The 13,470-nt window shown below is 44.4% G+C and overlaps 1 protein-coding gene across 1 annotated transcript in view; it reads left to right on the top strand.

Moving 5' to 3' along the window:
- Positions 1-10,815, top strand: part of psmd3 (proteasome 26S subunit, non-ATPase 3) — a 13,071-nt gene extending 2,256 nt beyond the window's left edge. Inside the window, exons 3-12 of the mRNA XM_031306919.2 lie at positions 1,588-1,728; positions 2,184-2,320; positions 2,729-2,919; positions 6,786-6,889; positions 7,077-7,191; positions 7,918-8,037; positions 8,158-8,261; positions 8,430-8,585; positions 8,952-9,002; positions 10,584-10,815. Of these exons, the coding sequence (XP_031162779.1) occupies positions 1,588-1,728; positions 2,184-2,320; positions 2,729-2,919; positions 6,786-6,889; positions 7,077-7,191; positions 7,918-8,037; positions 8,158-8,261; positions 8,430-8,585; positions 8,952-9,002; positions 10,584-10,661 (1,197 nt within the window). The 3' untranslated portion in view covers positions 10,662-10,815. The remainder of the gene's footprint in view (positions 1-1,587; positions 1,729-2,183; positions 2,321-2,728; positions 2,920-6,785; positions 6,890-7,076; positions 7,192-7,917; positions 8,038-8,157; positions 8,262-8,429; positions 8,586-8,951; positions 9,003-10,583) is intronic.
- The last annotated feature ends 2,655 nt before the right edge of the window (positions 10,816-13,470 follow it).

A 13,470-nucleotide genomic window follows, 5' to 3' on the forward strand; every position in this document is an offset into this window, starting at 1 on the left:
TGTCCTCCGCTGTATCCTCCGCCGTATCCTCCGCTGTATCCGGTGTTTTCCGGTAAGCGTAAATCTGCACACTGACGGACTGACAGCTGCACCTCATCTGTGCAGAGGTTTGACTACAGCACCAGGCTTTTCCCCCCAATAACTTTGGAGTTATCTTTCTGCACAAGTCTTTTTGACTGAGAGCTGTGAGGCTGAAATAAACTCAGCAACCCACTCCAACAGGGTCAGATCTTTTCCTCTAACAACAGAGAGAGAAAACATCTCACTGATCAACAGTTCATAGACCAAATCATTCATCATTTATTAATAACTGCAGCCTTATATAGCAGTCTGGTAATTGAGCCCAAACATACAGAGGTTTGGTTCACAGATGAAACAAAGAAGCTACATTAAATAAAATGTATTATTATTATTATAATTATTATAACATCTTTGCACGTTTTCTGATTCATGTTTTGGCTCCAAAACCAAAAATATATTTTTCTCAATCAGAATCAGAAAGGGCTTTATTGCCAAGTACGTTGCACATACGAGGAATTTGTCATGGTGTTGTTGGAGCATGTCACACATACAAATATAAGAAGGATAAAAAGAATATTAACAATATAAGTATAAACATATACACACAGTACGTATTAATAACGATAAAATAAATGTAAATAAATAGTAAAATAAGTTAAACAGTAGTGAAAAGGGACGCTACAGCAGAGTAGGTACAGTGGCATGAGGAGCCAGAGGTGGGGTGTGGAGAGAGTCAGGATGGATTCCGGGCCTTGTTGATAAGACTAGTGGCGGAGGGGAAAAAACTGTTTATGTGGTGTGAGGTTTTGGTCCTAATGGACCTCATCCTCCTGCCAGAGGGGAGTGGCTCAAAGAGCTTGTGTCCGGGGTGGGAGGGGTCAGCCACAATCTTTCCAGCACGCTTCAGAGTCCTGGTGGCGTATAGGTCCTGGAGCGGCGGCAGATTGCAGCCAATCACCTTCTCAGCTGACCGAATGACACGCTGCAGCCTGCCCTTGTCCTTGGCAGTGGCAGCAGCGTACCAGATGGTGATGGAGGATGTGATCAATGATGGCTGTGTAGAAGTGCACCATCATTGTCTTTGGCAGGTTGAATTTCTTCAGCTGCCGCAGGAAGTACATCCTCTGTTGTGCTTTCTTGACGAGGGAGCTGATGTTCAGCTCCCACTTGAGGTCCTGGGAGATGGTAGTTCCCAGGAAGAGGAAAGACTCCACAGTGTCAATTGTGGAGCCACAGAGGGTGATGGGGGCAGGTGAGGCTGGGTTCTTTCTGAAGTCCACAACCATCTCCACTGTCTTTAGAGCGTTGAGCTCTAGATTGTTTTGCTTGCACCACTTCACCAGGTGGTCAGCCTCCCACCTGTAGGCGGACTCGTCTCCATCAGAGATGAGTCCGATGAGGGAGGTGTCGTCCGCAAACTTCAGAAGCTTGACGGACTGGTGACTGGAACTTTAATAACAATAACTTTGAGTTTATGTCACATGATCGCTATAATTACTGCCTCTCTGCTTCTCTCTCTCTCTCTCCCCCTCCCTCTCTCTGTCTCTCTGTCTCTCTGTCTATCAGCCGATGGAGATGGCAGAAGGAGACGTCCAGTTCCGTCCCAGGATGGGTAAATCAGCGGCTGCTCCTCTGCTGCCGGAGGTGGAGGCTTACCTGCAGCTGCTGCTGGTGGTTCACCTGACCAACAACAAGAGATACACAGAGGTCTGTCTGTCTGTCTGTCTGTCTGTCTGTCTGTCTCTCTTTCATTGTCGTATGGCCTGCTTTAGGTTAACCTCTTTGCATAAAGCTTGACCAAATACAGAGAGAAGGAATGCCAGACACTGTCTTTTAACATCTAGATTGACACTCAGTCATAACAGATGAAAAGATGTGTCAGCACAGCGTAACTTTCAGTGTTTAGAGCCGTTAATAAGAACTGATTTCCGGTTTGGTCTGCTGGCGGAGAGTGGGACCAAAGATGCTCTTTCGAAAACGGTCTCTGGTGCAACATTAGTCACAGCTAACGTTAGCAAATAGATGTTTTATCTGAGTAAACATACACTTTGAAGTAGTGTTGTCTAGGCTTAATTACGTGGGCTCAGAGCAGTGAGTAGACTCAAATACTCACCGAATAACTCCAGTGATGAAGATGATGATGAAGATGTTGTGTGTTTCAGGCTCAGAAAGTGTCAGACGACCTGCTGCAGAAGATCGGCTCAAAGAACCGCAGAGCTCTGGATCTGGTGGCTGCCAAGTGTTACTATTACCACGCCAGAGTGTACGAGTTCCTCCACCAGTTTGACTCCATGCGCAGGTACACACACACACACACACACACACACACACACACACACACACACAGACGATAGTTTTCTCCTCCAGCTGCTCTCTGTCTCTAAAATGAATATAATTTAAAGTTGCAGTCTTAGTTCTTTTTGCTTTCATCCATGTTGTATATCTTTTGTTTGTATTGCATAACATGAGCTCTCTCCCTCTCTTTGTCTCTGTCCCTCTCCCTCTCTCTGTCTCTCCCTCTCCCTCTCTCTGTCCCTCTCTCCCTCTCTCTGTCCCTCTCTCCCTCTCGCTGTCTCTGTCCCTCTCTCCCTCTCTCTCTCTCTCTCCCCCTGTCTCTGTCCCTCTCTCCCTGTCTCTGTCTCTCTCTCTCCCTCTCTCTCTCTCTCTCTGTCTCTCTCCCTCTCTCCCTGTCTGTGTTGATCTTCAGTTTCCTCCACACCCGTCTGCGTACGGCGACTCTGCGCCATGATGCCGACGGTCAGGCTGTCCTGCTGAACCTGCTGCTGAGGAACTACCTCCACTTCAACCTGTACGACCAGGCCGAGAAGCTGGTGTCCAAGTCAGTGTTTCCTGAACTCGCCAACAACAACGAGTGGGCCCGCTACCTCTACTACACAGGTGACGCTTCACTCTCTACTCTGTCTAACACTGGTAATAAGACATAATGTTATGTTTGTATATAAACAAACTAGGTCACGGAGCAGAAACACACTGGCCGCGGAAGCACCGTGAAGCGCTGTAGAACAGACATTTTCATTTCGCCGCCCATGTTATCCAATCCGTCTGGTCACACTGGCGTTTCAGCGTCTCTATTTCTTTCCACGAGCAAATGTGTCAAGCTAGGTAGTAGGGGTGCATGATATATCGACTCAATATTGTCGCAATGTCGCAATATCACGATGCGCAATATTATATCAAAAGTGTCGCATTAAGTATGCAATATTTTGTGGAGCACTGCGTCCCGTCCGTTGGCTGTGTGGCTTAGTTGTGTTGGATTTAGAGCTTGAAACGCTATAATAAACATGTTTCATTGGCCAGTTACCGTGCCACTTGCACACGTTAGTGCACGTTAGCGCAAGGATCCACTACGTGACAAACCCTATGCAGCGTATCATGTGACGTATGTGAATATTTCGAAGAAAGGACCTAAAGAGAGAGCGAAGGGAGTCAGCAGAGGGAAGGAGAGAACCCAGAGTAAGAAAATGAGTGTTGCTCAGGGAGAAGACGAAATAACAGAGATTGAAGAGGCCAAAGTAATCCCATCCCGCATCTATTTCTCACCGGTAGCTATCCCGCAACTTTATAAACAGTGTTTACATGAGGTAGAGTTTATATACAGTGTTTACATGAGGTAGAGTTTATATACAGTGTTTACATGAGGTAGTCTATAAACAGTGTTTATATGAGGTAGAGTTTATAAACAGTGTTACATGAGGTAGAGTTTATAAACAGTGTTTACATGAGGTAGAGTTTATAAACGGTGTTTACATGAGGTAGAGTTTATATACAGTGTTTACATGAGGTAGAGTTTATATACAGTGTTTACATGAGGTAGTCTATAAACAGTGTTTATATGAGGTAGAGTTTATAAACAGTGTTACATGAGGTAGAGTTTATAAACAGTGTTTACATGAGGTAGAGTTTATAAATGGTGTTTACATGAGGTAGAGTTTATAAACGGTGTTTACATGAGGTAGAGTTTATAAACAGTGTTTACATGAGGTAGAGTTTATAAACGGTGTTTACATGAGGTAGAGTTTATAAACAGTGTTTACATGAGGTAGAGTTTATAAACAGTGTTTACATGAGGTAGAGTTTATAAACAGTGTTTACATGAGGTAGAGTTTATAAACAGTGTTTACATGAGGTAGAGTTTATAAATGGTGTTATATGAGGTAGAGTTTATAAACAGTGTTTACATGAGGTAGAGTTTATAAACAGTGTTTACATGAGGTAGAGTTTATAAACAGTGTTATATGAGGTAGAGTTTATAAACCGTGTTTACATGAGGTAGAGTTTATAAACAGTGTTTACATGAGGTAGAGTTTATAAACAGTGTTTACATGAGGTAGAGTTTATAAACCGTGTTTACATGAGGTAGAGTTTATAAACAGTGTTTACATGAGGTAGAGTTTATAAACAGTGTTTACATGAGGTAGAGTCAATAAACAGTGTTTACATGAGGTAGTCTATAAACAGTGTTTACATGAGGTAGAGTTTATAAACAGTGTTATATGAGGTAGAGTTTATAAACAGTGTTACATGAGGTAGAGTTTATAAACAGTGTTTACATGAGGTAGAGTTTATAAACAGTGTTACATGAGGTAGAGTCTATAAACAGTGTTTACATGAGGTAGAGTTTATAAACCGTGTTTACATGAGGTAGAGTTTATAAACCATGTTTACATGAGGTAGAGTTTATAAACCATGTTTACATGAGGTAGAGTTTATAAACAGTGTTTACATGAGGTAGAGTTTATAAACCATGTTTACATGAGGTAGAGTTTATAAACAGTGTTACATGAGGTAGAGTTTATAAACAGTGTTTACATGAGGTAGAGTTTATAAACAGTGTTTACATGAGGTAGAGTTTATAAACAGTGTTTACATGAGGTAGAGTTTATAAACAGTGTTTACATGAGGTAGAGTTTATAAACCGTGTTTACATGAGGTAGAGTTTATAAACCATGTTTACATGAGGTAGAGTTTATAAACAGTGTTACATGAGGTAGAGTTTATAAACAGTGTTATATGAGGTAGAGTTTATAAACCGTGTTTACATGAGGTAGAGTTTATAAACAGTGTTTACATGAGGTAGAGTTTATAAACCGTGTTTACATGAGGTAGAGTTTATAAACCATGTTTACATGAGGTAGAGTTTATAAACAGTGTTACATGAGGTAGAGTTTATAAACAGTGTTTACATGAGGTAGAGTTTATAAACCGTGTTTACATGAGGTAGAGTTTATAAACAGTGTTTACATGAGGTAGAGTTTATAAACAGTGTTATATGAGGTAGAGTTTATAAACCGTGTTTACATGAGGTAGAGTTTATAAACAGTGTTATATGAGGTAGAGTTTATAAACCGTGTTTACATGAGGTAGAGTTTATAAACAGTGTTATATGAGGTAGAGTTTATAAACAGTGTTATATGAGGTAGAGTTTATAAACAGTGTTATATGAGGTAGAGTTTATAAACAGTGTTATATGAGGTAGAGTTTATAAACCGTGTTTACATGAGGTAGAGTTTATAAACCGTGTTTACATGAGGTAGAGTTTATAAACCATGTTTACATGAGGTAGAGTTTATAAACAGTGTTATATGAGGTAGAGTTTATAAACAGTGTTTACATGAACTGCAAGTCTTCACCAACATTCTTGGCTGCTTTGTCAAATCAGAACACCTGAACCCGGTTCACTAAGCTCTGGCCACTCTTCACTTCAACAAGTTGGAATCTGTCTTAATCCATGTTCTGACAGACGGAGAGAGAGAAGTTTAGTGAAGGGGAGAGTAGCAGGATGGCTTTGTGACCGGCGCAGAGAAATGAGCGTCTGGTATGGCGGGCCATCAGGCACGGCTCTACGCCTCCCAGGGTTTCGCGGGGCTGTGTGTTCCTGACGTTACTGCCAAGAGGCGCGATGAGGAGACATTTCTGTAGCGGTGGGATGGTGTGTTTGTTTACTAGGAAGTTCATGTGCTTTTTGGCACAGATGGTGTCAAACTAAACTGAGCTGCCAATACGGGAACAATTTGGATTTAAGCAGAAGAAAGAGGGAATCAGATCACCTGAACCAGAGAGGTTATTATAAGCTCACTGCAGGTAAGAGGTGCTGGCTTTGAGGAGCTTTACTGCCTACAGGTGATCTGGACAACTCTCATTTAAGAAAAGAAGATCACACAATTGGAGTACATCATATCCACCTTAGATAAATGTCCATCTTTATTTCATATATTCTGCTGTGTAAACTTGTTTCAGACTCCATTGAGTTTGCATCTGTGGAATCCGTTTCCTCAAGTTTCCAGGAATCCTTTCTCTAGCAGTCAGTAGATGCATCGTGTTATCTCTGGTCTTTGTCCGTTACATTCTCAGGCAGACGGGGTAACGGGGGAGAAATCAGCCAGTTTTGATAAGAAGTAGCCGCTTGGTAAACTCCCAAACTAAGGAGTCTCTACACATTACAGTCTGAACTCTGTCATCAGGCTCACTCAGGAACGGCTGAGACAAGTGGGACACCTAGTGGTCATATTCAGTAACCTGCTCCATATCAAACTGGTTTCAACCTGTTCACACCAACAGCATCTACACGTAGACACTGATACTCAATGTTAAGGATTATATCTAAGTAAGGATATAACTTGTGATAAATAATCAGATATTAAAGTATTCAGTATTCTAATAAAATGCAACAAAGTGCTTGTTGAGTTTGTGTGTGTGTGTGTGTGTGTGTGTGTGTGTGTGATGTGTAATCTGTGTGTCTGCAGGTCGTATTAAGGCGATCCAGTTGGAGTACTCTGAGGCTCGCAGGACTCTGACCAACGCTCTGAGGAAAGCTCCACAACACACCGCTGTGGGCTTCAAGCAGACGGTCCGTTACACTCTGAGACACACCGTTACACACCGTTACCTCGTCATTATTGTACACTCTGATACACACTGTTAGCCTGTCTGTGTTTCATCATTATGCCCGATCGTTTAACGTTAATAAACCTTAACGTTGAACCCTGTGAAGGGACTCTAAATGGCAGAGTAATACCACTTTGCTCTGTGTTCAGGTCCACAAGCTGCTGATCGTGGTGGAGCTGCTGCTGGGAGAGATTCCTGACAGACTTCAGTTCAGACAGCCGTCTCTCAAGAGGTCTCTGATGCCCTACTTCCTGCTGACTCAGGGTCAGTACTTATGCTAACCACACATCACAACAACACTGATGCTAAACATAGCAGGCAGAACTAGAGCTATCGGTGTTAAGAGCAGCACAACTCCTGTCGCATACGTGAATAATGTTCAGGAGTGTGAATTACACACAGGAGCTTCTGCTTCTTCGTTAGTGTGTTTTTACATGTTAGAAATAAAACACAGCTGTTGTCTGGTTGTTTAATCCCTACACGCGGTTCACAACACACGGTTAGTTAGCGTAGTTACTCCCAGTGAGATGACCTGTGTCCTGTTTTATCAGCTTGGAGAGAGTGGAGCTGTGGGCTGAGCTCTGTTATCTCACAGCTGGTTGTTGTGGAGAAGAGTTGAAGTGGTAGAGAGCGAGTCACGGAGGAGAACGGGAGCCATGCCAGGAAAATTGTTATAGCACTTTTATTGAAAATAGTTTAATGAGCTTAACATTGAACATTGCAACTGTTATTTTGAAAAGCTGGTTATTTATTATTTATTATTATTTAAATGTAATAATAATCTAAATGTAATATTTAGTGTAGTGTGTACCACCTTAACTAACCCATTTTCTGCGGGAAACCCTGTGATAGCCTTGTTCTAGGTGATAAATTGTTGCTCACATCTGTGCGTGTGTGGGTCTGTCCTCCTATATGTGTGTCTGTCTGTACGCTGTGTGTGTGTCTGTCCTCTATGTATGTGTCTGTCTGTGTGTGTGTGTGTGTCCCCAGCGGTGAGAACCGGTAACCTGGCCAAGTTTAACCAGGTGTTGGAGCAGTTTGGGGAGAAGTTTCAGACCGACGGGACGTACACACTCATCATCCGCCTGAGACACAACGTCATCAAGACAGGTGAGCCAATCACAGGCCACATCACCTCTGACATCACGGCTGCATTTCACCTGATGGATTGATAACCATGTGTTTTCTAACTGTGTGTGTGTGTGTGTGTGTGTGTGTGTGTGTGTTCAGGTGTGCGTATGATCAGCCTGTCATACTCTCGTATCTCTCTGGCCGACATTGCTCAGAAGCTGCAGCTCGACAGCCCAGAGGATGCAGAGTTCATAGTCGCCAAGGTAACCAGGAAGCCATTTGACTCATCCTCGCAGTTAAAAACAAACTCTGTCTCATCCCCGTTAAATCGTGTGTGTGTGTGTGTGTGTGTGTGTGTGTGTGTGTGTGTGTGTGTGTGTGTGTGTGTGTGTGTGTGTGTGTGTGTGTGTGTGTGTGTTTCCTTCCTTCAGGCGATCCGTGACGGAGTGATCGAGGCGAGCATCAACCACGAGAAAGGCTTCGTCCAATCAAAAGAGACCATGGACATCTACGGCACCAGAGAGCCTCAGCTGGCCTTCCATCAGAGAATCTCCTTTTGTCTGGACATCCACAACATGTCTGTCAAGGTGGGAGACACACACACACACACACACCTTTCTACAACATGTCTGTCAAGGTGAGACAGACACTTGATGATCACAAAGTAAAAAGTCTTCACACTGGTTTTAGATTTAGCTGTTTTAATCACAGCTTAAACACGTTGGCTTTCTGTGTCTTCTACTGGTTAACAACTAGTAATACCAACTAGTAATAACTAGTAATATGATGTTAATGGTCTTGATCAGAAGGAGAAGAAGACTGATTGGCTGTTAAACTCTTCTAAGTGCTAAGCTGATAAGTTGAGTTGAGCTGTAGTTGGTGTATTAAGAGGATGTGTGTTAATGTGACCATGATGTGTCTCTGTTCATTAAAGAGTGTTTGTCTTCCTGCAGGCCATGAGGTTCCCCCCTAAAGCTTACAACAAGGACCTGGAGTCAGCAGAGGTAACACACACACACACACACACACACACACACACACACACACACACACACACACACACACACACTAGTGCTGGGTGGTATGCCAGTTTATACCATATACCGGTATTAATTTCCCGTATGATATGAATTTTTCATATCTCATAATACCGGTGCATTGCTGCAGAGAGTGCCAGGGCCGAGGTAATCTGTGAGTGAATAGAGAACGGGAGCCCTGTTAACTGCTTACCCTTCACTCATGGTAGGAACTTTATAACAACAATTAATAAACCATAACTAATTCTCTTTAATAGGAGGAAACACCATAGCACACAACAATTTGGGACTTAAACAATTTCTAACACTAATAATTTTACATTTACAAATTTACACCGCCGGACGGCATGTTAGGTAACATTATAGCTGCTAGCTAGCCAGGTAGCATAACAGTCTGTTAAGCTGGGAGAGGCTCTGGTCACTACTGCACATTCAAGAACAGAGAAGACTTCAGTTAGAGGATGAAGAAAGACCGGAGCTACACCAGAACAATGTGTGAGAGAGAGGAGCCCTCTGCTGTTCCCAAGTTTTTGGTTTCTAAAAAATCAGACATAATTTAGCCACTGTTATTGCCCATTGCTCTAATGTTACTCGGCCGTGCTAACGTTTAAAGACATGTCACTTCAAGCATGCAGCGGACCAACATAATGAATGCAATCCACCTACAGTCCCGCTACAGACCGTTGAGAAAGACGGCTTCAGAGCAATGATTTAAGATGCCTTGCCTCGCTGGAATACGTCCACCAACCTGCTAACATTATTCAGACAGAGAAGGAGGCTGACAGCAGAGCTACGTTCACTCGCCACTACAACCACACTACAACCTAACTTACCTGTGGCCAAGCCAGTGTTTAATCAGCTATTTACTTTTGAAAGGGAAACAATGTTAAAGTTGTTTGTATGTGTATTCATTTGATTTGAGATTATTTCACTACTCTGCAGTTTGCAGAATAAAACTAGTTTTAGATTGTGTAACTGTTTGATGGATTCTCCTTCATATAAAGTTATTGTATAATGTTGATGAGCCAAGCAAGCCCTTTACTAATCAGAACTTTTAGTAAACATGATGACATTAACATGTTTGTGTGATATTCTATGTACTCCTGCCAGTAGAATAACCCATTATAAACCTATATAAAGGCCCAGTCAAGCAAAAGAGAGACAATACCGTCAAACCGCCAGAATCTTAAAAAATACTGTGATACACTTTTTGGTCATACCGCCCAGCACTGGCAGACAAGCACGCACCCACGCACGCACACAGGCAGACACGCACGGACACAGACAGGCAGGCAGGCAGACACGCACGCATACACAGACAGACAGATAGACAAGCATGCATACACACAGACAGACAGGCATGCATGCATACACAGACATTTTCTAGTTTCTTCTCTCCTCTGTGACAGTAAACTGAACACAAGACATTAGAGGACGTCATCTTGGGAAACTGATCCACATTTTTCACCATTTTCTGACATTTTAGAGAGCAGACAACTAACGTGTGTGTGTGTGTGTGTGTGTGTGTGTGTGTGTGTGTGTGTTCAGGAGCGTCGGGAGCGTGAGCAGCAGGATCTGGAATTCGCCAAAGAAATGGCCGAAGACGACGACGACAGCTTCCCATGATCCTCTTTGCTGACCTCCTGTCTGCACGCTGACGACAGTAGATCAGTTATTACCCACAACCCCCCTCTCCTCTCTTCTTCCTGTTTTCCTGCTGTAACCTGTGAACTGTTTGTTTCTCTCACTCTGACGAATAAAAACACTTTGGGTTTGTTCACACGCGTTTGTTTCTGTGGTGTTCTGGGTAATGTAGTCTCTCTGAACGGTTACACACCGGGGGGGAGGTTATAAGCACGTCATTATAAAGTTTCTAACTGTTTCTGTCTCGAGTGCGTTCACCCAGAACGCCAACGTGTCACAGCGAGAAAGAGACGTTGTTTTTAAGAACCAAGCCGATGTTTCGGAGCTCTCAACCAATCGCGTCATGCAGGAAGTAAAGTACAGCGTAGCCAAGGGTTGTTACCAGGGACACACAGAAGATGTCATAAACACAAAAACTGTCAAATAAACTCTGCAGAATTTCATTCTGGATCACCACTGAAAACAGTTTGGGTCTGATGATGAGCTTCTTGAGCTGGTTTTCCTAAAAAAGCTAAGAGATTTAACCCTCCTGTTGTCCTCGGGTCACATTTGGCCCATTTTCAAAAAGTTTCTGTATCACAAATTTAGGTTTTTTTCAACCAAATTGTCAAAAAAAACCAATGAGGATGGTTCCATACAACGCTCCTCACAAGTAAATTAAATGATCGGTTTACTTCTTTCTTTGAATTTGGGTGTTTTTATTTAATTTTACTGCATTTAAAAAAAAAAAATCATAAAAGAACGTTGAAGAAAGTGACAAATGTTGAAAAAGACGGCCAAATTTTGAGCTATGAAAATCAAAAAGTTGCATGGTCGATGGGAAGCCAACACGAGGGTTAAAAGCAGCTCCAGCTGCAGAATAAAATCTGTGTTGATGTGAGTGCCAACCCCTTCATCCCCCTACAGCCTTCCTCTCACTGACTATGTTGACATGCACATAATGTTCCAGTTCCTGCTCTGATTCTGAAAGAGACAATCTTCCCCTAAGCTGTTTCCACGGCTACTGAAAGAGAATATTCCTGTTTTCATGTAGCAGTGTGTAACTGGATGTTTCCAGACTTGTTGGAGCGTGTGAACACAGCGTCTCTTTCATTCGCCACTGTGATGTTTGTGCATATTGAAAACCCTGTTGCTATATTACCATTTGGAGTGGACGGTACTCTACCGTTGTTTTTGGGGTACACGGTGGTGTACCCACATTTATGCTCTGTCTCAGGTAAAGAGGTTTTATTTCAAGAACTGCAGAGAAATATAATTATAATATAACACGCACTCCCACAAAAAGTGAACCCCTCAAAGTCTCGGCCTCTACCCCCCAAAGTCTCCGTCTCGACCCCTCACAGTCTCCGTCTCGACCCCCCAAAAGTCTCCGTCTCGACTCCCCAAAGTCTCCGTCTCGACCCCTCACAGTCTCCGTCTCGACCCCCCCAAAGTCTCCGTCTCGACTCCCCAAAGTCTCCGTCTCGACCCCCCAAAGTCTCCGTCTCGACCCCTCACAGTCTTCGCCTCGACCCCCCCCAAAGTCTCCGTCTCGACCCCCCCAAAGTCTCCGTCTCGACCCCCCCAAAGTCGACCCCTCATAATCTCGACCCCTTAAAGTCTCGGACTTGATCCCTCAAAGTCTCCGACTCGGCCCCTCAAAGTCTCAGTCTAGACCTCCCCCAAAATCTCGGTCTCGACCCCCCAAAGTCTCCGTCTCGACCCCCCAAAGTCTTCGTCTCGACCCCTCAAAGTCTCGACCCCTCAAAGTCTCCATCTCGACCCCTCAAAGTCTTGTCCTCGACCCCTCAAAGTCTTGTTCTCGACCCCTCAAAGTCTCCGTCTCGACCCTTCAAAGTCTCGTTCTCGACCCCTCAAAGTCTCCACCCCCCAAAGTCTTCGTCTCGACCCCTCATAATCTCGACCCCTCAAAGTCTCGGGCTTGATCCCTCAAAGTCTCCGACTCGACCCCTCAAAGAGTCCGTCTCGACCCCCCCAAAGTCTCCGTCTCGACCCCCCGAAGTCTTCGTCTCGACCCCTCCAAGTCTCGACCCCTCAAAGTCTCCGTCTCGACCCCTCACAGTCTTCGTCTCGACCCCTCAAAGTCTCGACCCCTCAAAGTCTCTGTCTCGACCCCTCACAGTCTTCGTCTCGACCCCTCAAAGTCTTGTTCTCGACCCCTCAAAGTCTCGACCCCCCTAAAGTCTTCGTCTCGACCCCTCATAATCTCGACCCCTCAAAGTCTCGGGCTTGATCCCTCAAAGTCTCCGTCTTGGCCCCTCAAAGTCTCAGTCTCGACCCCCCAAAGTCTCCGTCTCGACCCCCCAAAGTCTGCGTCTCGACCCCTCAAAGTCTTGACCCCTCAAAGTCTCCGCCTCGACCCCTCAAAGACTCTGTCTCGACCCCTCAAAGACTCTGTCTCGACCCCCCAAAGTCTTCGTCTCGACCCCTCCAAGTCTCGACCCCTCAAAGTCTCCGTCTCGACCCCTCACAGTCTTCGTCTCGACCCCTCACAGTCTCCGCCTCGACCCCTCAAAGACTCTGTCTCGACCCCTCAAAGACTCTGTCTCGACCCCCCAAAGTCTTCGTCTCGACCCCTCCAAGTCTCGACCCCTCAAAGTCTCCGTCTCGACCCCTCACAGTCTTCGTCTCGACCCCCCAAAGGCTTCGTCTAGACCCCTGAAAGTCTCTGTCTCGACCCCTCAAAGTCTCCGTCTCAACCCCTCACAGTCTTCGTCTCGACCCCTCACAGTCTCCACCTCGACCCCTCACAGTCTCAGTAATATATAACAGATTTTTCTGCAGAAATGAG

Source organism: Sander lucioperca, chromosome 21 (assembly GCF_008315115.2).
Source record: "Sander lucioperca isolate FBNREF2018 chromosome 21, SLUC_FBN_1.2, whole genome shotgun sequence".
NCBI classification, from domain to species: Eukaryota; Metazoa; Chordata; class Actinopteri; order Perciformes; family Percidae; genus Sander; species Sander lucioperca.